This window comes from Eucyclogobius newberryi, unplaced genomic scaffold (assembly GCF_026437365.1).
Source record: "Eucyclogobius newberryi isolate DKJ021-1_F unplaced genomic scaffold, fEucNew1.0.hap1 SCAF_5, whole genome shotgun sequence".
Taxonomy (NCBI): Eukaryota; Metazoa; Chordata; class Actinopteri; order Gobiiformes; family Gobiidae; genus Eucyclogobius; species Eucyclogobius newberryi.
The window spans coordinates 15,961,656-15,986,075 of NW_027316167.1; the positions used below are offsets into that span (position 1 = coordinate 15,961,656).

The 24,420-nt window shown below is 40.2% G+C and overlaps 1 protein-coding gene across 1 annotated transcript; it reads right to left on the minus strand.

Moving 5' to 3' along the window:
• Positions 1-556: 556 nt before the first annotated feature.
• Positions 557-20,817, minus strand: gas6 (growth arrest-specific 6). Its single transcript, XM_072464783.1, has 15 exons — positions 20,357-20,817; positions 19,974-20,134; positions 16,830-16,854; positions 16,692-16,754; positions 12,627-12,749; positions 10,450-10,569; positions 9,579-9,701; positions 7,979-8,100; positions 7,540-7,658; positions 7,215-7,404; positions 6,925-7,089; positions 5,970-6,141; positions 5,527-5,666; positions 5,232-5,433; positions 557-4,111 (listed from the first exon to the last, which is right to left on the minus strand). The coding sequence occupies exons 1-15, from the start codon at positions 20,424-20,426 to the stop codon at positions 3,960-3,962; spliced, it is 1,947 nt and encodes a 648-aa protein (XP_072320884.1). The 5' UTR covers positions 20,427-20,817; the 3' UTR covers positions 557-3,959.
• Between the last annotated feature and the right edge of the window lie 3,603 nt (positions 20,818-24,420).

Consider the following 24,420-nt stretch of genomic DNA (forward strand, 5'->3'; position numbering starts at 1 on the left):
CAATAAATCAATGTATTATATATCAATTAAGACAACATAATATATTGAGGCATCTTCTTGTTAGCTTTTAAATGTGCGTTTATCATTTTCACTGTTATTTGGCCTCTTGAGTCCATTTGTACTGTGATTCTCTTGTTATCCACCAATTAATCTCCAAGACAAGAACTGTTTATATTTCTTGAGTGTGTTCAAATGCAGCAATAGAGCATTATTACCACTGCGTGTCAAGATGTCGGCGAAAAATTTATTTGTTTGTAAAACCATGAATCAGAAAAGCATAATAAATTACATATAAAAGGGCTTTGTTGAAATGTGAACCGAGGAAATGCAGAATGTGTTATTTTGGCTACTGTGTTTTAAACTTTACAGTCAATATTGCATATATTTTTGACGGCGCATGTTAACTCCTACTGTAGTTTTGTTTTATGTCTGTTTATCTTCAAACAAATTGTGTTCACTCACACATTCATGTTAAGGGCTTCATATTGTGTAATAAATGTTAAATTTGTACCGTTACGATGTCATTCTTTATAGAAAAAAAACCACAATCAAAATGTCTCTTTTCAAAATCCAGTTCACCGCCTTTATTTTGTTTTAAATATAATTTTAAGTGTTGAGGAAACAGAAAACAAAAAGGCAAACATCACATACTGGCAGTAAAAGTGAAAAATAAAAACTAAAAAGATACATTTTAACATACCACACATGTAATAAAAATATCATCAAGCTCTACATTTTGGCATTTATTCATCAAAACTTAAACATTTAAAACAGGGAAAAAGTGAGAGCCCTTTGGCAAACGACTACATTCTTTATTTTAAGCACCTAAATTAATGAATGAAAACTGAGGAAAAGATAGAAGTCCTTATTTTTGGTTTCCCTCAATTATTCTTCATTCTTCTACTCACATGCAGTTTCAAATTCATTCAAAAGGGAGCAAAGACTTTGAAGGTGCAGCTTTAAAACAAGGGCCCCGTTACAAAGACGCATAAATCAACTAACTACTAATAAAAAGGTGTGTCCAGGAAAAAGCACTACGATACTGGGCGAATAAGGGCAAACCTGACTTGTTTCTAAAAATACAGATTTGAAATACAGAAAAACCCAATCAAACCATTTAAGTCTTAAGAATCACATACTAATGATGAACTTGTAGTAAAAGGCATAGAGTGAGAGTTTAATTAGATTTTTTTATTTATCTGCTTTATTTTGCCATATTTGACTTCTAAGCCATGGGAAAATTGATTTTTTCCCATTTTGACCCGTAATTGCTGTTAATAGCATCAATGACAGGACATAAAACTAGTAGTGTACTAGTAAGTGCTTTATAAATAATAATATCTGAATGACATAGCAACTGAAATCTCCAGATTGTGGGACAAATAAAGGTCATCTTAAACCCACTAACATGCCAATTACTACCAAGTTAGTCATGAACATAGTCCCTAAACTACATTTTTACCCCAATTAATACTCCATTTGTACCTCCTTAAAGATGCACTGTGTAACTTTCCTGGTGGCCACTTGCTCATCTCTATGATGATTTTATTGCTTTGTCTGGAACCTTCCAAAATGTGTCCATAAACTTCCATCCATCCATCCATTTTCTACCGCTTGTTCCCTTTCGGGGTCGCGGGTGACTGGAGCCTATCCCAGTGACTTCGGGCCTTAGGCGGGGACACCCTGGACAGTGGCCAACTTGTCGCAGGGCCAACACAGAGACACAGACATTACAGACAGTTCACGCTCACATTCATTCACTAGGGCCAATTTAGAGTCACCAATTTTACCTAACACATGCATGTCTTTGGATGGTGGGAGGAAGCCGGAGAACCCGGAGAGAACCCACGGTAACACGGGGAGAACATGCAAACTCCACCCAGAGAGATCATGTGATGTTGGTCTGGTCCAGGAATCGAACCCATGATCTCCTTCTTGGGAGGCAAGAGCGCTAACCGCCTTTGCCACCGTGCACCCCCGTGTCCATTAACTTGTCCATCTATAGTCGTTTTTTTTTTTAATCGATCTTGACAAACGCAAATGTTTTCGTACTGTGAGCGGGGGTCGCCTCTCCACAGATCTGACCTGTACCTTGGCCTGATGGTACAAAAGGTTTTTAAAAGATAGTCGTCCGGACAAAGTGTTTTGCGTTAAAAACGGTAGGCGGAGCAAAAAGAATGAAAACAAAACATCAATTTGAACCCAAAAATGTTGATACTTGACATCTTTTTGAAATATACTGTTTATATCTTAAGTTTATCTGCATTTATATTCATTTTTAAATCAGTTCAAGGTGGGTCGGAGTGAAGAGAACGACACAACACGGTCTTTATAGTAGAAGAGATTTGATGCATTCGAACAAAAACTCACTGGCATCAGATCAAAACTAAAACATCACCCGTCACTGCTCTCTGCCAGGAAAGTGACACATTGCCCCTTTAAGGAACGGGCCGTCGTGTGAAGTTGCACCACACTGGACCAACTCAAAAGCAGAGCAAAAGGTAGTGTTAGTTTTCTCTCTTGAAGCAGCACAGTCACATATTTACAAACTCACTATATTACAGCGCTGTCTCTCAGTAGCTCTGTGCTTTAGAGGCTAGAGTCAGATCCATTTGTTCACGACGGGACAGTGAGCAACGGCGGCAGGAAGTACGGGTTAAAGGAGAAGTAAGTGAGCCTTTTTTATGCTTAAAAAACTATAGTTAAATACCGAGCAACTTTCTGTCATTGTGGATCACTGTTGTGTTGTGGAAAGATGAAAGGATTGAAGCGTCTTTGGACAAGCTACAACTGATTAACTGTTTTGACGGACAGTGATTTTTAACTTTGACTGATCTATAAATGTACACATCTTGACTAAGCAGTTTTACAAGCGTCAATACATAATAAGCGACGTGAGATTTTGAGCTGTGAAGGTTTGTTTTAGTCGATTATTGTTCCATAGTAATACTGCTTTGGAAGAACAAATGAAACTTCACAAACTTCTTCTCTAATACTCATAATATGCGATTGTTTCTATTTACACGAGTGGCATCTCAGTTGCAGCACGGCATCTACAAGGTCGGGTTGTTTTTCGAGGCACGCGGTTCGTTTGGCGCTGCAGACGGACGTGGGGTGTTTTATTACTACTGGACAAATGGCGTCACCCCACGTCGGTCTGCAACAGTGTGCAAGTTATTTCAACTTTTTCACAGAAAGCAGCTAAAATGCAGCATCGCAAGCACACCTCCATTCCCACTAACATTATCCAGGGACATACATTACTAGTGTGACCTCATCTGAAGTCACTTTGAGAGCACCTGTTGGTTTATAATGGCCCTCATCGCGTTAGGCCACTAGGGGTCGCATCTGAACTAGAACATTGTTACAGTCACTGAAGATCTACAGGTCATTGTGTGCAGAGGAAACACACAAAATATGTGCTCCGTAAAAGCCAAAGTGAGTCAATTATACGTAAAAGATCGACAAAATAGTGACTTATAAATAAAATAATAAAAAATAAAAAGCACTGGGATACGAAAACTAAACAATTATAATAAAACTTTTACTCGAGTATACGAAAACGTGACATTTCAGTCTCTCAAGTCCGAGAAATGTTGAGAAAATGTACTCAAATGTATAACGCAAAAGAAAATGACCACTTTACACATCTGATACTTTAGTGTTGACCCCATTTAAAAAGGCCCCGTGTGTTCTTGAGGGGCAAATAACAAGGCTAAAAGTATTCGGGCAGTGTTAAGACAATCTTGTCCAGCACTTATTGCCTCTTCTTTTCTCTGCTAATATGTGCCATTTTGAACAAACACTGAAAAGCCCAGTTAATGCCTTTAAGCAACAGTGTCACAAAACAATGATCTAAGCACCAGCTGGACCAAACTACCTGGTTAGATGTTTTTGCTTTTCTTTTGCAGTCCGTCTTTGCAAAGTCCTGGTTTAATAAATACCGTTTCTTGTGTGCATCACTGGTGGGAGTCCAGCAGGGGGCAGGAGTGAGAGCGGATCGTGTTGTGCTTGTGCGTGGCTTGGTCCAAATCCAGGGGCCGTCCGTTGACAGTGACCTCCATGCAGCCGCTGTAGGACGCAGACACCAGAGTGGACACCAGGGGGACGTCTGGAGGAAACAAATTTAATGTTCTGTTTTTATTATTAGAACAACAACAACAACAACAAAAATGTCAGGGTGGTTTATGATGAAAGTGAATACACAGCTTTAAGTTTGTGGGAAAGAGCATGACCTTTTCTCTAAAGAGGATATTGTCGCTAAGAAGTGGAAGCTGTGAGGAATGGTTTAAATGTCAAATATTGTTAGTGAGGTACAAAGTGGCAGTTTGTTGTTGCTTGATTTAAAAGCTTATTGTGACCTCACTCCAATGTTATGACACAAAACTGTTCAGATCGAGCAGGAGAATAATATGTATGACTAAAAATGTGTCAAAAAGTTTCTACAAATATCAATTTTTATTTTATTTTGAGGGGAATAATATACTGCACATTAGTATTTGTAAAAACCTGAGACTGAAAAGTACTTTCACTGCACATACGTTTATGGCAGTTAGTGAAAATACTTATAGCGATTGTAAATATTTAGACAGATGACTAGTTTTATAAGAGTAATGTAAGCCTTTGTGGACACTATAACTGTGTGGATCAAATTACTGTTTATTTCCTGCTTGTTTTATTTGAATTTGCAGCAAAAACCAATCACAGCCAAATACTGTCATAAGCCCTTACTGTACAAAACTGTTTCAAACAAGCAGTACCTCCCACAGATACTATACATTACCTCAAAAAGACAAATAAAAGAGAATACTGAGGTCTTTCGTATGTGCATAATGTAGATCATTAAAAAGTTGCAATATGTAACTGGCCATACAGACAAAAGGTCAAATTCCCTTCTCTAAAATCAGCTCTAAAACACATGCTTTTACAAACAGAGCATTGGCAGCGGACTTCTCCAATAAAAACACTGATAAATTATGGTTAAAAATGACATGACATTTTAAACACAGATTGATAATACAGATGGGTAAGTGAATACTATTGTTGTACCCTTGGGCAAGACACTTCACCTTGTCTATATTCAGTTTATTTATTTATTTATTTATGAGCATGGGATTGGTTTGGTTGTGAGAAAAGGAAGTGCTACAACTGTCAAACTGCTTAGAGGATCAAGGGAAAAGTCATATGAAATAATTTAAATGGTAAAAAAGTATTTATGACTTTTTACCGACCTGGTAGCCCTCCGATAAAAGTGCTGGACCGAGACAGGATCTCCATGGGAACCGCAGTGTCCTCACTTCGCCCAGGCTGTCCGTCGATCAGGAGCAGCGTTTGATTGGCCGAAACCGTCACCTCGATCACATGACCTTCTCCGTCGCACAGAGGACTCGGGGAACTGGCCACTACGGAGTCGCCGGACGTGACCACGACGAACTGCGAGACAACATTAGAGGAGGAGAGCAAATGCAACTTATTTCAAGTCAACGTGATCATTTGTTGAATTGCCGGGGGCGACGGTGCGCTCACATCTCTCCACTCGTCAGTTCCAGGATGGTAGTCGGCTAAAGAAATGGACAGAGGAACCTTGTCCTGGTAGATGAGAGCGAACAGGACCCCGATCCCAGAGGTGGCTCGCAGACTCAAGTGGACACTCAAGTTTTCTGAGTCTGAAAGAAAACAAGAACAAACACCAGATGCACCAGATGCGTCAACCAGGTCCAAGTGCCAAACATTCTACGTCCAGAAGTACAGCGCCGTGTCACGTTATTATGACACAGAACCTAACATCCTGACAATATTGATGCTGAAACGCCACAATAGGATTTGCAATAAGCCTGTGGATATAAGACTTGGTGGAGCAACAAACAAAGTGGAATTTTTGGTATGTGTTATCAGTAAAAACGACATCTTTAAATATACAAAGGGATCATATTTTATACACACAAACAGCGTTTGCCGTTTTGCTGTACCTGAGAAGCTTGAGTTGAAAAAGGCAAATCCGGCGCCGGTGAAAAACGCCCCGGGGTCTTCTGCGCTGAAACACTGCATGTTCTCGTTGGACTGAATCGTCTCCTGGATCGAGGTGTCTTCTCCCGTCAACCAACGCCACTCCTTCATGCAACCGTCCAGACGAGGGTTCACCTATAGGCACAACATAAAATACGCAGAGGGTATTATTGCTTGTTGTATGTTGTTTGTTTTCACGGAGCTCATTCCTGATCGTTCCAGCCGTTGTAAAACTTTAATTTTTGTGTGTTGCAATTTACTTTTATGATGAATTCCCCTCATCATAACCCAATCAAAGTTGTATTCTGCTTGATCTTTATTGTTCCGCATTGGAGGCACCATTGCTCTGTACTTAATCTTTCCTAAAGCGGTGACGCACATAGGATTCAATAGCGTCCCGTGGTCATTTTGCCTGAAACTTTGAATATAAAACCACTTGTACCAAGTTAAGTGTTTAGTCTTTTGTCAATCATATTGTTGTTGCAAATGTTCTGTTTGATATCATGATAACAATTTTAAGCCGCATTGATATATAGTTTCAGTGTTATAATTATTGAGAGAAGAAACATGGCGATTTAACCATCATTCATGATTATAAATCCTAAATGTGACAAAACAGCAGCAAAATCTTTATATCAAATCATCTTTGTGACCGGCTTTACGAAATTGAACTTTCTGAAGGACAAAATAAAGTTAAACGTGACAAAAACAGCCAGAAATACGAAAAGTTTACATATAGGTCTATTTTTTGGGCTATAGATTGACCTAAAATGACTTTATTTTGCTTCCAAAATGGTCAGGATCATCTTTTTGCTTCTTACGATTATATTGTGACCTGAATAATCACGATTATTAGGTTAATCGATAATCGTGACGTCCCTACACGGCACTATATTAAAATGTGGAGGAAGCACTCACTTTATTGACCAGGCCGTCTTCTTTGAAAGGCACTCCTCCCACAGTCAGGTTCAGCTCATGCACGCCCTTCTTCAGAGTGAACAGGTCTCCGTTTACAGCGATCTTCATCACGGCCTCTCTGTCGATCTTAATCACAAGACTGCGGCCCTGCTCCTCCACAGAGATCTATTGAAACGACACAAGTGAATACACGCAGCACACACACTCGTTGTAAACAAATCAACCAACAATAAAGAGATTCAGAAGGAAAGAAAAAGATGCGCAGATGGATGGATATTTGAGGCGCCAACCTTTCTCCACTGTCCATCGTTGATCACAGCGCCGCTGCTGGTGACTCTGCTCACTGCGCCGTACTTCAGCTGCAGCTCCAGTTTCCCATCATGCATAGCGAGCACAATCCAGGAGCTGTTGAGGTGACCGCCGGCGAAAAATATGACTCCCTCCGGATCGTAGGTGCGGAAATCAAACTCGGCTGAAAATCTGTGAACAAGGAGAAATCACCAATTGTTCATGACACTGTCGACCGTCTCATCAAATGAAAGCATATTTATAGATGAATGTTCTCGATGCATTTTTGATTTGGATTGTAACAGCAAACAACAAACAATTTCTTACCCCGTTTGAATTCTTCTACGAAACCGAAGCCTCACCACTGGAACGCCACTGAACATGCGTCCCAAATACAGGGCGCGAGAGTTCCTCTTCAACGACGGTGTAATACATGGAGTGATGGGCTAAACAAACACATATTAATGATAGCATTCCTAACCTAATAATGAAATGTAACACTATCAAGTGATATCCCTGTTATATTTGTAGTACATTAGTTTCTTCATGTATTTATTCATACATCAACAGGATACACTCAATCACATCAATCAACTAACATTTTTAGAACTACGAACCAATCATTTAACTTTCTTGTCTTTACACATAGTGTCAGTACAAAAATAAATACATTTGTCAGGCCACAAGACGAATACTTAAACATTGCTATGATACATTTACTTTGTTTAAAGGCTATACAGAAAACAGTAGAGAGTATGTGTTTCACCTTACAGCTCCTGAGGTCCTGGGCCAGCTTCAGGCCCCGTCGCCCGTCACAAAAACACCGGAAACTTCCAGGAACGTTCAAGCATTCGTCGGCGCACACGCTCGACTCACACTCGTCCACATCTGAGGGTCAGAGACAAGTGCATTCAATCGTTAGCTCAGTGCGTCTCAAACGGTTGAACGTGAAAAGTGGGGTGGGCAATTATTTTCCTCCGAGGGCCATTTTCGAATGCAGGCAAGTCAGGGTTAGGGTCATCATCAATCATATTTATTACGGATACAAGTGCAGACAGATGCCTGAGGGCAAAATATATATATATATATATATATATATATATATATATATATATATATATATATATATATATATATATATATATATATATATATATATATATATATATATATATATATATATATATATTTTTTTTTCTAATATTACTTGGACAAGCTTGGCTGGCCGGATTGAGTTTGAGTAGTTTGCCCACTCCTGGTTTAGACGCAATATGGGTCCAAGTTGCAGTTTCCGATGCTTTTTCTTCATGTTTTTACTGTTAAGTTGGATGTTGTTTACATTATATGCCATGTATATAATGTTGAAGAGTGAAGCAAATATTTCCTCAACGCAGTTATGCCACAAAATGGCCACTTTGCTTTGGTGCTACGCTAGCAAATGTTCATTTTTGTTGATATATTATCTCTCGATCAGGTTGAGGCAAGGGTGAAGATTAGGTTTAGGAACAGGTATTTTGTTTGAGGTCAGGGCTTTGGGGTAGGTTATGAAACAAGTCTGGCAGAACTACAGTGGGAAAGAAATAGACCTGTTTTTATGGGTTTAAGGCAAATGATTTGAAAGGGGGAAAGTCCTCAAAAAGCTTCAAAAGACTCGAGAGAATACAACCAAAGTTGTACCAAAGTTATCCAACATGTTTAGTGCTGAATTAGTTTGGGGTTCATTTTGCTTCAGGGTTGAGGCTCAGTTTCACTTGTTTGAAGTTTGAGAGTCACTGGCATTTGTAGTGAAGGGTTAAATAAAGCAATTACATACTCCTTATCAAAAGAATTGGATCAAAACATGAACTTATGTCAACAAGCTAAAGGAATGCACGCAGCTCTGGAGTGGTTTGAAGCGGTCCATCACGGCTCTGGCTTCTCCGTGTTTAACCTTACATGGACAAGACAGACCTGTTGACTTATTCCCATACAGTTCTGTCTCTGTGTTCTAAAGTCTCTGTGTGATGTCAAAAAACGTCCCTTAGCTTTTTCTTTAAAACACGACACATCTAACATTGAATTGTAAAATGTTGTATGTATGACAAAGCAATTTAAGTTGAGCTCAAAGCTAAATTGCACAGTTTGTGTCCAAATTAAATCTAAACCAAACCAAGACGTGACTATATGAAGAGTAGAATAGTAACATCGCCGTCAAAACAACACTAAATGATAATGTATTCTGTATTATTAGATACTGAATGTGCTGGAATTCTACTGACCGTTACATTCTGTTGTAGTGTTGCTGATAAAAGTATGTGACACAAAAACACAGCTGCAGCACGGCCCTGCTGAGGTCCAAACCTGTGGGAGTGACTTTGGAGACTTACCCACGCAGCTCTTGGTCTCGTTGTCGTAAACAAAGCCAGAGTTACACAGACACTCAAAGCTGCCCTCTGTGTTCTGGCACCCGGCGGTCCCACAAACCGTCGGGTCCTCGCACTCGTTCACGTCTGCAAAACATAATAATAGTGAAAATGGTGGTTGATTAAGGACTGGACCGACATTATAGCTGACATAAGGGAAAATAGAATTAATTTGACTGCCTTTGGACCAAATGGGACGTTTGTTTTGGACTTTATGGTCTGGTCTTTTATTGTAATGTTTATTGTGATGTTTTAATTTGTATCCCCCATGTTCTATCTGGTCTTGTTTTGTTTTTAGTGTTTGCTGTGAAGTGTTCTATATTATTGAAAAAAGAAAGTATAAAAAAGAAAGTAATGGTTGAATAATTAGTAGAAAATGACAAACATATGCTTTGATTAAAAAAATAAATAATAATAATAGTTCTTTTTGATTTCATCATATTTTGAGTGCTTCTGAAAAGTCAACACAACAATAGCACCTTATTTTTCAGCAATTCACAAAATATGATTGATAATCATATGACAAAAGGAAATAGAAACAATATCGTCTGAAAAGCAAAAACAAAACATACAATCCGATTCAATGTTTTGTAGCCTCTTTATGTCTGTTGTTGACAAAATAAATTCTTGAAGAATAAAGGCGTCCCTTGTACAGCGATTAATCAGCTTAAAAAGGGAGGCACTTGATATGTGCAAGTGATTAAACTGTCAAAAGCCCTACTTGTCCGTTTTTGTTGTTCTTAACCAAATAATAAAAAGCTAAACTCTACAAACAGACGAGCGCTAAACCAATCGCACAGGCGTGCCGTTTATAGCCATACACGTCCTGTCGTACCGTCGCACAAGTGTCGCCCTGACAGCGTGTAACCATGGTGACAGGAGCAGTGGTAATTGCCCATCGTGTTGTTGCACTCGTGGTCGCAGCCGCCGTTCTTGGTGTCGCACTCGTCCACATCTGGAAACAAAATCATTGTTACCTCAGCGCATGTAACAAACCTTGATCTAGACACAGTAGATACATTTGTGGCTCCTTCAGGCGGGATCGAGATTGGGTTAAAATGGCCTATTTTGGTCAAGGTCAGCCCTGAAAAAGAGGTTTCGCTCTCAGTGGGTTCTTACCTGATTAAATAAAAGGTTAATAAATAAATAAATACATAAATATAATAAATAAAGAGTTGGGTTTTGTATAGATTTCAGAGCTTATAGGCCTTTATCAAAACAGGAAATATGAAAAAATATATAGATGGTTTTAGCTGATGAGTTTCACATAAATTTGACCCATTAAAAGGCAGGAATGAGCAAAGTTTTAATCTAGGCTGAGGTTCAGTCATGTCTAATCATCAATAATGTTTCGGTCCATACTTAATCTGTCAGTGAAATGATGTTTGAAAGAAATGTAAAAACTTTTGTGCTTAAAGCAATGGCAGCAATGTTAAATGGCAGAGTATATTATTTATGATTTATTTCAGGCATAGTATTCATTAACATTTCTGTAAATATGCCAGAATTAGCCAAAAGGCAAAGCTGATCATCATGAAATCAACACAGAAAGCTCTTTAATTACACCGTTTTTTGAAAATCGAATTGAAGATAGATATCAATTAAAATGAGGTTCACCATAATCTTTTCCACATAATTTACGTAGAACTCCTCTGTGTTTTTTGTGCAACACTGGGAGGAAAAGGCTCAGACTGAAGCACTTTGGTCTCTTTCACAGTTTGACGGCAGAATGAGTCACAGTGGAAATGTGTTGAATAGTGTTTGCCGCATAAATCGTCACCAAATTTTCCTCCTCTGAAGCTCACAAGTTACTTGACGCTGCGCCAAAACAAAAGGACGAGGGTTTCTGAGTAAATATCCACTTTTCTCATGTGGATTTTAGCACTGTGCGTCGATAAGACGACAGCCAACTTCGACCTCCGAAAAGGGACGCGTGAATCCCCGATGGACCCTCTCCGACCACAGTTTGTGTACAGTTCATATCGACTCGACAGATCACTCATACATTATTTATAGCGATAACTGCTGGACGTTTGTCGGGTCCACGGGTTAAAACCAACCGCAAACAGACATGTGGATGTGACGTGGACATGTGGTGAATATTCTTGACATCGCTTATGTCACAGCGCCGTCATAGTCATATTCATGGTAAAACATGAGGGGAAATGTTTTATCTTTCAAATTTGTGTTCCAAGCCATGGTTATCGGATTGTCTGGATGGTTATTGCATGGTTATTGCATGTGCTGGATCTATGGTTATTGCATGGTTATTGCATGTGCTGGATCTATGGTTTCAATTATTTCAATATCTTGCATTGAAATAAATATTGTCTCACCATATCTAGGGCTGGGTGATCTGGGAATAAAATATCACTAATTTCATCATCATATTGATTGACTTCGATTAGATTTTATTTGAGATTCGATTTTGATTTGGACAAAGTTTTCATGAAATAAACTGTACAAACTTTTAATCTGTGCCATTTAACACACACAATAATCATATTTCTTCCTCCAAAATCAATCCAGGGACTGGCGTAAGTACTACAGAATGTATTAATCTTGATGAAAAGAATAGACTGAGCGTGAGATGCAATCACTTCTAATCGTAAATAATCAGCTTGGATCACTTTAATCAAAGGCTAATCCTGTCCTGTAAAAAGATCTGGTTTGGAGTTCAGACTTTGGACGAGGATTTTTATTTCTCTTTTTGTTTTAAATGGCACTTATTAAAAGTCGGTATTGTTTATGTTCAGGAAACCAAGCAAACCAAAAGCGATCGATTAATCTGAGGGGAGAAAAAACAAAACGTTCCTGATAAAATACTGACCAAATCAACGCGATTAAGAGACGTACCATCAAACAGGAAACTACAGTCACATCTTAAGTTACAAAGATGGCGCACGTCCACAGCGTTACCGGACACGTCCCAGAAATGCGACCTTCGCTGCGCTTTGACAAACTGTCCGCGGCCCAACTATAGCCTCAATATGGGAACAATGATGACGATACCTTTCTCACATCTGGCCCCCGTCCAGCCGGTGAAGCAGTGGCACAGGAAGTCGCCCTGTTTGTCCTCGCAGCGCACCGTACCTCTGGGATTACACGGCGACGGCGAGCACTGGTCCGGGATGTCTGGAAAAGAAAAGACGAATAAAGAACGCATTAGAGAGATTAGAGCGGAACGCAACAATACAATGGGTTTTATTGGTGCGACTTTATGGAAAGGTTATCGCTTGTGTTTCATAGAGCACATAGAGGTATAAATAGACATGTCCTACTTCAGTCCTTCACTCTCTGCAGGCAAAACGTGTGAAAAGTGTGCATCATAATATTGAGGAAGTGATTTGATAATATACATTTACACTCAATAAAAGCATACAGAAATTGCAAATGGTAGATATTTATACTTTATTATTAGCACAAAACTATATTTATTAATCTACACATACAAAAATAACATGACAGGTCTTTATGATTTTCTAATTTTAACTTTGTATGGTGTATTTGTACCTGTTGTAAATATAAATGATGACATGAGATGAGTTTTTGCCCAGTGGTTGTTGGTTAATTTCCTAGTGTGATGTCATCAATTAGAGACAGGAAGTAAAATTATAAACCTAAACAAAAAATTCTATTCTGGGATAAAAATTTGTGTAATTTTTAAATAAAATGTAAATATACATATTTTAACTGCATTTAGTTCATTGAGTGCTCCAACTTGTCAGAGGCACTTCAAAAACATGAACTCGGTGCCATAAACATCACATCAGAGTGATTTTCATTTTGGAGCTTGCCAATTAATCAACCAGAACTAATGCCATGGTCTTCGGCTGCAATTTTGTGGAAATACTACTGCTACTAATAATAAAAATATCATTCCTCAAAAGGAACATCTCGTGCCTTGATCTTGTCATAACCCCAGTCAGGCTACTCAGTTGACACCTCTACTGCTTCCAAGTACTATTCCTCTGCTTCCAAGACAACTTAAAGTACTGTTGTAATCAATCAACTGTCTTTATCTCAAAGGGGTTTACTTGACTGATTACTGCTATAAATTACATCAACATTATACAGGATTTACTTTACTACTTCTACTTCAACATACATTGTATTCAGGATCAGAAACAGAAAAAAATGCCATATAGAAAATTTTCATATAGAAAATGCCATATAGAAAATTTTCTTTGAACTAAAACTAGCACCAGTTACAGACAGAAGTGGCAGGAAGTATCAGTCCAATTGCAGCATTGCTCGTATTGTGTTCTCTCTTGAACGTTTCCTTCACATTTGCCTTTTCCGAGCAGGAGTTGAGCATCGGTTCATGTCCGGGCTTGTTTCAGAGCAGCTCGTACCAATGACAGACACAATGTGATGGATCAAAGTAGATAATTTCACTCAACCGTCAGTGGAGCCTCGGGCCTCACAGCGCTGCAGAGGAGCAGCATGTTTTCCTTTTACTATAACCATATAATGTGAGCTAAATATAGTTGTGCAGCGCTTCTGATGTGATGTATTGGTGTCTTTTAATTTAAGCTGTGATGGTAAAGTCTGCGGCTAATGTGCTCCTTGTCGTTTGGTCTGTAATCGCAGTAGTTTGACATGGGCTTTGAAAGTGAGGCAGAGAGACATTTCTCCTTTCTGAATTTGGGGTCAATACTTAAAAACAACTTTTCTGATTGTCTCCATAGAGATGTTAATACTTTGACTGGAATGTTTTAACGTATCTATCTCCATGAAGACCACCATACAAAATAACGAGCGCAGTAAGAATGCTCGATTCAAAAGTCTTGTGAATAATGTGTAATTGACGAAATGCTAAAATGTTACATTTAATGCTACAATCTCTGCTCCTTTGAGCCTCACAAAAATACTAGGTTTGAATTTGAATAGATTTATGAGGTCAAAGTGGAGATCCAGAGTCTCCTGCGCCGTTTTTAGGTCCATTAATCATCACCAACTCGTTCCGAACATTTGTGCCGTTCATTACAACTGTGCCTTATATTTGCATGTCGGGGCAAGCTAGCTTTGGTTTTTTCCCAAGGTAAATTTCATCTGCTGCCAGTAGATGGAGTGCTGCCAACACCAAATCTTGATGAGGGAATGCCTGATCTGTAGAAAATATTGAGTGGTTTTCAATAGATTCGAGTTCATTTATTCACTTTCTACTAGTGTTCGTGATAGGGGTCACGGGTGACTGGAGCCTATCCCAGTGACTTAGGCCCTTAGTAGATCTTAGTTATACATTTTAATTTGCTGCAATAAATTTGTAAAATAAAGTAGAACATGTTATGGAGTGCTGTCCGGTGGTGGAATGGTTAAGGCTCGGCACACGTATTTCTTTCTCTCTCATCCCCCATTTTACACTCTCCTCTCCTGTCTACAGGAAACAAGGATATTCTGGAATATTGGTTTAGTTACTTATCAAAAAAGTAAAGTCAATAAAGTCCATCATTGCCAGGCCTGGTACACTAGAGGGATTGTGAGTCCATATATGATTCCTGATGCAGCCCTATTTTCTGATTGTAGCCACTGTTTATTTTAACAGTAGTTAAAAATATAACCAATGCATTAATGTCTTGAGGTTTGACTTATAAATAACAATAGCTGTTTGTGGTATAAATCTCCCCTGATTATGTGTTATGTCTACACAGTTCCAGTAATGTAATGAGAGGAATGTCATTATCCGTTATCGCTCACCACAAACTCCTGACTGAATGTGCCGGGACACAGATGGGAGATATTTGGATTCTGTCAGGGATAAAACAGCAATGAGTGCTGCTGACAGAGGTGAAAAGCTTCTTTAAGAGACAATGCAGCAGCTGAGTCATGAATCGAGCCACAAGGTTTCGAGCCAATCGCAGTGAAGCAGACCGTGTCCTCTGATGCAGCAAAAAATACTCAACCACTACGTCACGACTCCTTCACGTCATCCTTTCAGTCACGAACCGGCTGCTGCAGACGAGAGAGGTGTGTCCCCCATTCACCAATAAGAGCAGCACTACAGAACTGTGCCAAAACGCTTTCAATAAAACACAGTTTCTGCAAAAGAACAGCCTGAATGTCAAACAGCCAGAAGAACAGTCTAAAAGTCAACCAGCCAAAAGAACAGTCACACAGTCAAACAGCCAAAAGAACAGTCAAACTGCCAAAAGAACAGTCTGACAGTCAAACATCCAAAAGAACAGTCAAACTGCCAAAAGAACAGTCAAACTGCCAAAAGAACAGTCAAACTGCCAAAAGAACAGCCTGACAGTCAAACAGCCAAAAGAACAGTCACACAGTCAAACAGCCAAAAGAACAGTCACACAGTCAAACAGCCAAAAGAACAGTCTGACAGTCAAACAGCCAAAAGAACAGTCTGACAGTCAAACAGCCAAAAGAACAGTCAAACAGCCAAAAGAACAGTCACACAGTCAAACAGCCAAAAGAACAGTCGGACAGTCAAACATCTTTTAACACTGGTTCCAAAAGGAAAACTCTCTTCTCCTTCTCTCTGTGTCTTAAGGCTCGATGCAGTCAGAGCTGTTACTGCAGTGCAGCCCAACCCACATTACGACGAGGGACTCGACTGGGGGTTTCTAGCTGAGGATATCGAAAAACCAAACAGCAATTGATTTATGTTGTAGAAGAAAATGGTCCAGTTTGCACTTCGGAATTTCATTGTTAAAACACGCATCATAATTCAGTTTGAGTAAACTAGACTCTTTATTCTTGTAAGTTTGAGTAATTTTGCATTTGAAGCTCAAGTGCTCAGAAAATGTCAGTCTTCACATTATCTCTACTTACAATAATCAACAAAAAAGTCAAACAAAATTTCAAATAAATTCTTCTTCAACATTTTTATATGTGAAATCGCAATTTAGATTTTATTGTAGTTTTGAAACAGTCCCAAAAAGGAACAAATAAACTTCAAGATTTAAAAAAATCTCCAGACAAAAACAGTCATAAAACAAATCCTAAACTGCACAACCTCAGCATGTAAAAGCTACAGTCTGCAACTTTTCATCGTCATTATCTGTATCATAAAAATGCTACTCTCCGGCTGAACTGAAAGTGAAACAGTTTGAAACTTACTGTGAACACAAGTGATCAGGTCTTGTTTCTTCCTCTCAGAATCCCCAAACTTGTCCATACAAGCTGCAGACAAAGAAGTAAGTATATTAGTAAGTTATACGTTACAATGACACTTTTATGCTGGAATGATTTACTTACCCATATATTTTGGCCAAAAGTAATCCTGAGAGAGAAAGAACAGAAAAGGGGAGTTAAAGAATATTTTGTGTCACACTTAAAACAGAGCTCAGTTTCCAGGTGTTGAGACAGAGCGGGATTGATAAACTAATCCTAAATGTCATTTTTGACTCTCGTGTCCTTTATCTGACGGGTGCGGACTTTTGCCAAGGGCTTGGTGTGAATTCTCTGCATTCCGGATAGTAGCAGCATCCCTCCCTCCTCCGGGCTGCAGTGCTGTTCACATTTAGGGCAGAACATGAGCCCTTTATCATTAGATTACTTATGCAGCAGGTACAAGTACAATTTAAGCCTTTTTATATTTGCTTAGTTTGGAATACAGTTTAGGAGTTGCAGTTTTGACTTATCCTAGGCCAGTATTCAGCGGGGGCATTATGTGGTTTGGGTTAAGGTCTACAATCTGAATTATTATGTACAAGCACGGACACAAGCAGATGACGCCACAGCGCCCCGTTACAGGTCAGATCTGTGGAGAGGCGAGCCGGCTCACAGTAAGAATACCTTTTCAGATATAAAACACCTGTGATTGAATAACTGCAAGATATCGAAATTTCCCCATGTGTGGACATTTAAGGATTATCTTATCTTATATAAGATATGGCCGTTCTGAGCATTTTTAAAGGTTCCAAAGGCTCCGTTTCAGTTGTGTTAAATGCACTTGAATCTGAAGGATCTCTGCATTGAGCATCGATCTCTGTCCATCTACTTGGTACAAGTTTCCCTTAAACAAATGTTTTTACAGTCTGTTTTAGAGCCTTGGTTTTGACATGGACAGCACCTGATATAATTATATATATATAATTATATATATATATAATTATAATTATATATATATATAATTATATATATATATAATTATAATTATATATATATATAATTATATATATATATAATTATAATTATATATATATATATATATAATTATAATTATATATATATATATATATAATTATAATTATATATATATATATATATAATTATAATTATATATATATATATATATAATTATAATTATATATATATATATATATATAATTATAATATATATATATATATATATATATATATATATATATATATATATATATATATATATAATTATATATATATATATATATATATATATATAATTATATATATATATATATATATATATATATATATATATATATATATATATATAATTATATATATATATATATATATATATATATATATATATATATATATATATATATATACATATACACACATTCATACTTTGGGGCTACCCTGGTCAAAGTGAGGTGTGAAATAAATCTTAAAAGCAGATAATTTAATGATGCCCAGTCTGATCTTTCCAAAATATAGTTAAAAGAAGAGTCATGAAAGTATAAAGTGGTTGTGTGGTAATCTGTGTTTCTAGGCAGACATGGTTCTTCCTCCTTTACTTTGCAGCTGCAGCAGTGGAAATGCAGAGTCAGAGTTGTGCACCGAATTAATAATGCATTCATGAATGAGACTGCATTTTACTCGTCGAGGTATTTTACACTTAAGATAACCGTCAGCAGCAATAAGTAGATCAAAGGCCTGTCACTTATTGTAGGAATAAACCTTTGGGCACAGGTTTTTGATGCTACACTTAAAAGTCTTGGTGATTTACTGGTCAGTTCTGTTTTAGTTAAATATTCAGTCCAGATCCAGCTATAATTACAATCTATTTAGCATCGATTGAAACCTGGGGTAGTCTTAGTAAGGTTGGCCAAGATGTGGCTTCAGTTTATTATTTTCACCCCGGTTTAGTTGTGGTTAAACCAGTTAAAACTCATATCTATCTGTAAACCGTTGGAAACTCCATAATCCAGCTGTCCTTCTCGAGTCTGTTGCTAATCACATTCGTAATCTGTGATTCATTGATTGCCTCATTCACTTTGTGTGAAAAGTGAACTGTGAGGGCTCATTCAGGAGCACAGTATTTCCAGTTAAATGCTACTCAGCACTTAATCCACAAGTATTAAAGATGTGATTACAATACAAACAAACATTTACTTGTGTTCATGCCATAAACAGGTGCCAGAGTCCATTCACGTTGCAGTGATTTTATAGGGCAGTACGACTTAATTGTTAAATCTGTCGATGGTGTCTTTGTCATTTACATGGACGACAGCTGGAAAGGGTAGCTGACGCTTTTCAAAGTAAATAGTGAATTTATTCTGCTTTTTTACAGATGAAAACACTTTTAGCACTTCTCCATAGGTCGGCAGTTCAAATCCCAGTCACGGCATGTATACATTGTGAATGGGTGAGTAAAGTGCTTTGAGAGCTCAAGCCTCGCTCCCTTTAGTCAACTAACCAAAGTTCAAATCATGTCTTTTGTCAAGCAAGAAGGTCTATAGTCGACTATAGAGTGATTTCAAACACTGTGCATAGACAGTGAAGCAGAGATGTAGAACAAACTACAGCATCTACATCATTCTTCAGCCAATTCCAATCATTTAATTTGTTAAACATATTACTGCTACACGGGCCAATATGGCAATACGAGTATTCACAAAACAGTGCTAATATGAAGCAATTTCACAAATCCTTGAATTATACGGTTTCAAAATAACACCCAAAATGCACAGATCTGCATACTTTTGAATAAAGAAACGCACAAAGGATTTGTAGATACAAATTGTGTTTGATATGAATTTTCTACATTAAGCTTCAACTTGTCTCATTCTATTTTGTCGTTTTTGTTTTGAAAGGACATGGCCTCTTACCAATTACTTACTCACAGTGACTCAACTCATGTCAGAGAGGGGCAAACAAAGAGGATTAAAGGAGACCTTGAAGTCAGGATGTTGAGCACAATAATCAGCCAATGGACTTGATGAGCAGCTCAGACACTGAATTACTGCTGTAGACCTCATTATCAATGTTAGGCAATATGAATCACATGAATTCACATTAATGTGGCTTTACGCAACAGGTTAAGAACAGTTACAAATACTACTAAATGATTCAAGCAGCATGGGGAAACTGCACTGTGTGTATTATCAGTAAACCTGCAGGTAACCTTGAACACAATGGGCTGTATAATAGTGGCAAGACTATAGTATGTTATGGATCAGACTGACTCACTGTTTCTGGGTCGTTTTCAAACACTTCTCTCGCCTCTTCTTTGGAGCACCTTTCCTCCACGCACTCTCTCTCCAAGTGTCCTTGCTTCGTCTCCTCAAAAACTTGGTTTGCTCTTCTGTGTCTGCTGAGAAACTGGTTTGCCTCTTGGGGGGTCAGAGAAACTACAACAAGGAAAGAAATGTACCCTATATAAATATGTATGCTTTCCAATTAAACACTGTGGTGTGCTTAATTTGAGCATCAAACAGCGAGTTTTGTTCTTTAAGTCCAACGGTTGCGAAACACAAGCTCCGTCCTGACGGTGCAAAGTGAAGCATTATCATTCACAACACTAATGTCAAAGGCTGTAGCGCTAGCTTAGCCACCTAGCATTGTTTACTTACTGCTGTTGGACAGTCGCACCGCCGCCAGGAGCATTAGCGGGGCAGCGCACAGGAGCGGGGTCAGCCGCATTGTTGGACCGCGGTGTGTGCGCCGAGCTCCAAACTTTCTCTGCTCTCGTCCTGCTCCCGACACCGCGTTCAGTCCTCAATGTCACAGCCTCTTGGACCTGATCTGAGGCTAATGTGTCTTCAAACGCCGCAGGTTCCAGGTCGCTTTGATGTTAAATCTGTGCCGAGCGTCGCATGCAGCGCGGTCGTGCGTCCCCCCGCATTTCTTTCACGGCGCTTTTATAAAACGACCTCCGTGCGCAGTCCGAGGCTCAGCTCGTTCCCATGGCGGTCACAAGTTTATTTGGACCATGTTATTGCCCTTTGAAGCGGGACAGAGTGGACAGTCACCGAGCTGCTGCACGCGCCGCTGTCCTGGTTCAGTCTGTGAGAAGTGCAGCAGTTTGTCCTGATGCAGACATCTCTCATCCTCCTCCCTCTGCGCACGACGCTGTGTGTGTGTGTGCCTGTGTGTGTGCGTGTGTGTGTGTGTGCGTGTGTGTGCGTGTGTGTGTGTGTGCGTGTGTGTGTGCGTGTGTGTGCCTGTGTGTGTGTGTGTGTGCCTGTGTGTGTGCGTGTGTGTGTGTGTGCCTGTGTGTGTGCGTGTGTGTGTGTGTGCGTGTGTGTGTGCGTGTGTGTGTGCGTGTGTGTGTGCGTGTGTGTGCCTGTGTGTGTGTGTGCGTGCCTGTGTGCGTGTGTGTGTGCCTGTGTGTGTGCGTGTGTGTGTGTGCCTGCGTGTGTGTGTGCGTGTGTGTGCCTGTGTGTGTGTGTGCGTGCCTGTGTGCGTGTGTGTGTGCGTGTGTGTGTGCCTGTGTGCGTGTGTGTGTGCGTGTGTGTGTGCCTGTGTGTGTGTGTGTGTGCGTGTGTGTGCCTGTGTGTGCCTGTGTGCGTGTGTGTGCCTGTGTGTGTGTGTGTGCCTGTGTGTGTGTGTGCCTGTGTGTGTGTGTGTGTGTGCGTGTGTGTGTGTGTGCCTGTGTGTGTGTGTGTGCCTGTGTGTGTGTGTGTGCCTGTGTGTGTGTGTGTGTGTGTGTGTGCGTGCGTGCCTGTGTGTGCGTGCGTGTGTGTGCCTGTGTGTGTGTGTGCGTGTGTGTGTGCGTGTGTGTCTGTGTGTGTGTGCCTGTGTGTGTGTGTGCGTGTGCCTGTGTGTGTGTGTGCCTGTGTGCGTGTGTGTGTGTGTGTGCCTGTGTGTGTGCGTGTGTGTGCGTGTGCCTGTGTGTGTGTGTGCCTGTGTGTGTGTGTGCGTGTGCCTGTGTGTGTGTGTGCCTGTGTGCGTGTGTGTGTGTGTGTGTGTGCCTGTGTGTGTGCGTGTGTGTGCGTGTGTGTGTGCCTGTGTGTGTGTGTGCGTGTGTGTGTGTGTGCGTGTGTGTGTGTGTGCGTGTGTGTGTGTGTGTGTGCGTGTGTGTGCCTGTGTGTGTGTGCGTGTGTGCGTGTGTTCAGAGAGAAGTGGAGCCCACATGCTAAAGTTGGCAGCTCTCTTTTGTTTTCACTTTTATTTCTCGATAAGATGACACACTTTTCCAAGACATTTCCAAAAACTAATAATTGTGCAGAAGTTATTCAAGATAACTTACATAGCAAAAGTAAACACACAAAGTGTTTGTATTTAAATACATTTTGAACAGTTCACAGAGGCAAAATACAACTATGATATATGTATTTTAGTTTCATGTACAACAATCTGAAATCAGGTGCTCTACATAAACAGTCTGGTAAGATTTAACAAACATTAATCAAGTGACCTCTTCTGCACAGCAACAACAAACACTTAAAATACTTCTGATTTGACAATGTGACAAAATAAAACAGCTCTTGGAGCCTGGCCAACAGTGACCATTTGTTTCTCTAAAGAAATATACTTAATCTATCTGTGCATGCTTCAGAGCTCAGCTCTTCATCTTTTATAAATCATTGTAACAACTGCTACAACTGTGTCATTAAACCAGTGGGCTTAACGAGGCAAAGACACAATGCCCTCTTAACAAAATCAGCTCCAGTTCAATATGATGGACCCGCACGGCCGTCTTCCCGCTCGTCCATGTTTTCTGCTGCGTTTTGCAGCATACCAAACGACACTCAGTAATTCACAGTTGAGGATTGCGTAGTTTGCGATTCAAATAGTTGTTTGTCCTGACAAATTGCAAGATCGTGCTCAACGCAGACCTGAGCAGGGAGAAAGGGAGAGAGCCTCGGTGACCCGGGACTTTTCATTGATGTTGTTGTTGTTGTGTTACATTGCCGCCAGACTTTATTCTTCAGACTTTATTCTTGAGATGTTGTTGTTGTTGTCAATGTTAAGGGGGTTGTTGTTGTTGTTGTTGTTGTTGTTGTTTTATGGCGGTTGGCATCCAAGTGTTGCATTACCGCCAGACTTTATTCCTCAGACTTTGTCGTAGTCCTCAGACTCTGTCGTAGTCCGTAAAAGTACTCCTTCCATTGCTTTGGTGTTACAAAGCCCATGAGGTCATGATATGTCTTTGTGACTAGAATAGTTGTTGTTGTTTCAGACAACAACCGGCTTTATTCCAGGGAGACTCTTCTTCATCTTCCTCTCCTTCTTTGACGTTCGGTGCTTCCACCGTACAGCTTTATTCTTTAGGCTTCATTCTACAGGCTTTAATATTTCCACTGATGTCGCTGCTTGGTAGCCGTGCGTCTACGAGACTGGACGAGGACAGGAGACCACCCCCACCCCCATCTCGTCACTCTGATCACTCTGACTCCCCAAAAGCAGACCCCCATCACTCCGACTCCCATTTAGCGCCTTTAGCCTGTTTTCTATATCTGCCCAATCAAGCTCCTTTGTTCCAAGGAATCTCCCTGCAGCTTTAGCAATGATCCTGATCCTTTCAGTTCTGCTTTGAGTCTGAGCAGCACAGTTTACAACATCCACCATAAAGAGTACAAAATCCTCTCTATCCACAACCAGGGTATTCTCATTAATTCTGGAACCTGCACACTTGGGACCTCCACTCTTGAAACCTTCACACTTCTTGGGAGCCACGCTGGCCTTTCTCATTTCGCCCTGGCTGGGAGCAGCGCTGGCTCCTCTCTCTGTATTTACTCTAAACTCGTTACTTGAAACTTTCTTGACTGCATCTGCATAGGATATATCTTGAGAGACCTTTATTTTCTGCACCTCAGCAGCTCTTTTGCTAAACCTGCATCCCCCGTAGGCAGAGCTATGTTCTTCCCCACAGTTACAGCACTTCAGTTTTGCACCCACGTCACACTTCCCATACTCATGATCTCCTGCACATTTACCACATCTTTGCTTCCCTCTACAGACCGCTGCAATATGCCCAAAGCGCTGGCACTTAAAGCAACGCAGGGGCGGCGGAACATATGGCCTGACGCTATAGCACATGTACCCAATGAACACCTTACTAGGCAGGCACCTCCCTTCAAGTGTTACCATTACCGACAAGCTGTCACATCTTACCCCAAACCGGGTCACCTTCAAACGCCTAGCGTCCACCACCGTAACTCCAGTCAAATTCTCCTTAACTTCATCCACAGACGTCGCCGTAGGGACACCTACGATAACTCCTCTGACCGTGTTTCTTTCAGCATCAGACACAAGAATGTCCTTTCCACCCAGACGTTTAGTTCCAATCGCCTTCCGTTGCTGAGCCGCGTCCTTGCACACGACCAGCAGCGAGCCATCTCTAAGGACACTCGCACTCTTGATCACTCCCACAGCTACAATTAGGCTCTTTGACAATGCCACTGAATTCCACTCCTTAAAGGATGCACTATCCTGTGCAAGCTTTATGATCACCTTACAGTCTCTGCTCTCACCCCGGATATCAATAGCTTCAGCCTCATCCTGCTGCTCATTCCCAGAACCCTCGGACGAGCTAAGGGACTTTTTACGTTTCCGGGCACGTGCAGGCAGAAAAGGCTGCTCCTCCACGCCGTCCAGAATGTCTTCCATCCCCGATCCACTCTCCTCCGCCATCTCCCGTCTCTCCAGACCGGGTGTTGAGCAAGGTCTCCTCACAGTTTTAAAAAATACC

What these genes read in the sequence shown, in the direction of transcription:
- gas6 (XM_072464783.1), bottom strand. Translation starts at nt 20,426, where the DNA reads ATGCGGCTGACCCCGCTCCTGTGCGCTGCCCCGCTAATGCTCCTGGCG. An exon ending in AGGGCGACACTTGTGCGACG is followed by an intron (nt 9,702 to 10,449) that starts GTACGACAGGAC and finishes TATGTTTTGCAG; the next exon opens with ACGTGAACGAGTGCGAGGAC. An exon ending in CGAGACCAAGAGCTGCGTGG is followed by an intron (nt 8,101 to 9,578) that starts GTAAGTCTCCAA and finishes TCTGACCCTCAG; the next exon opens with ATGTGGACGAGTGTGAGTCG.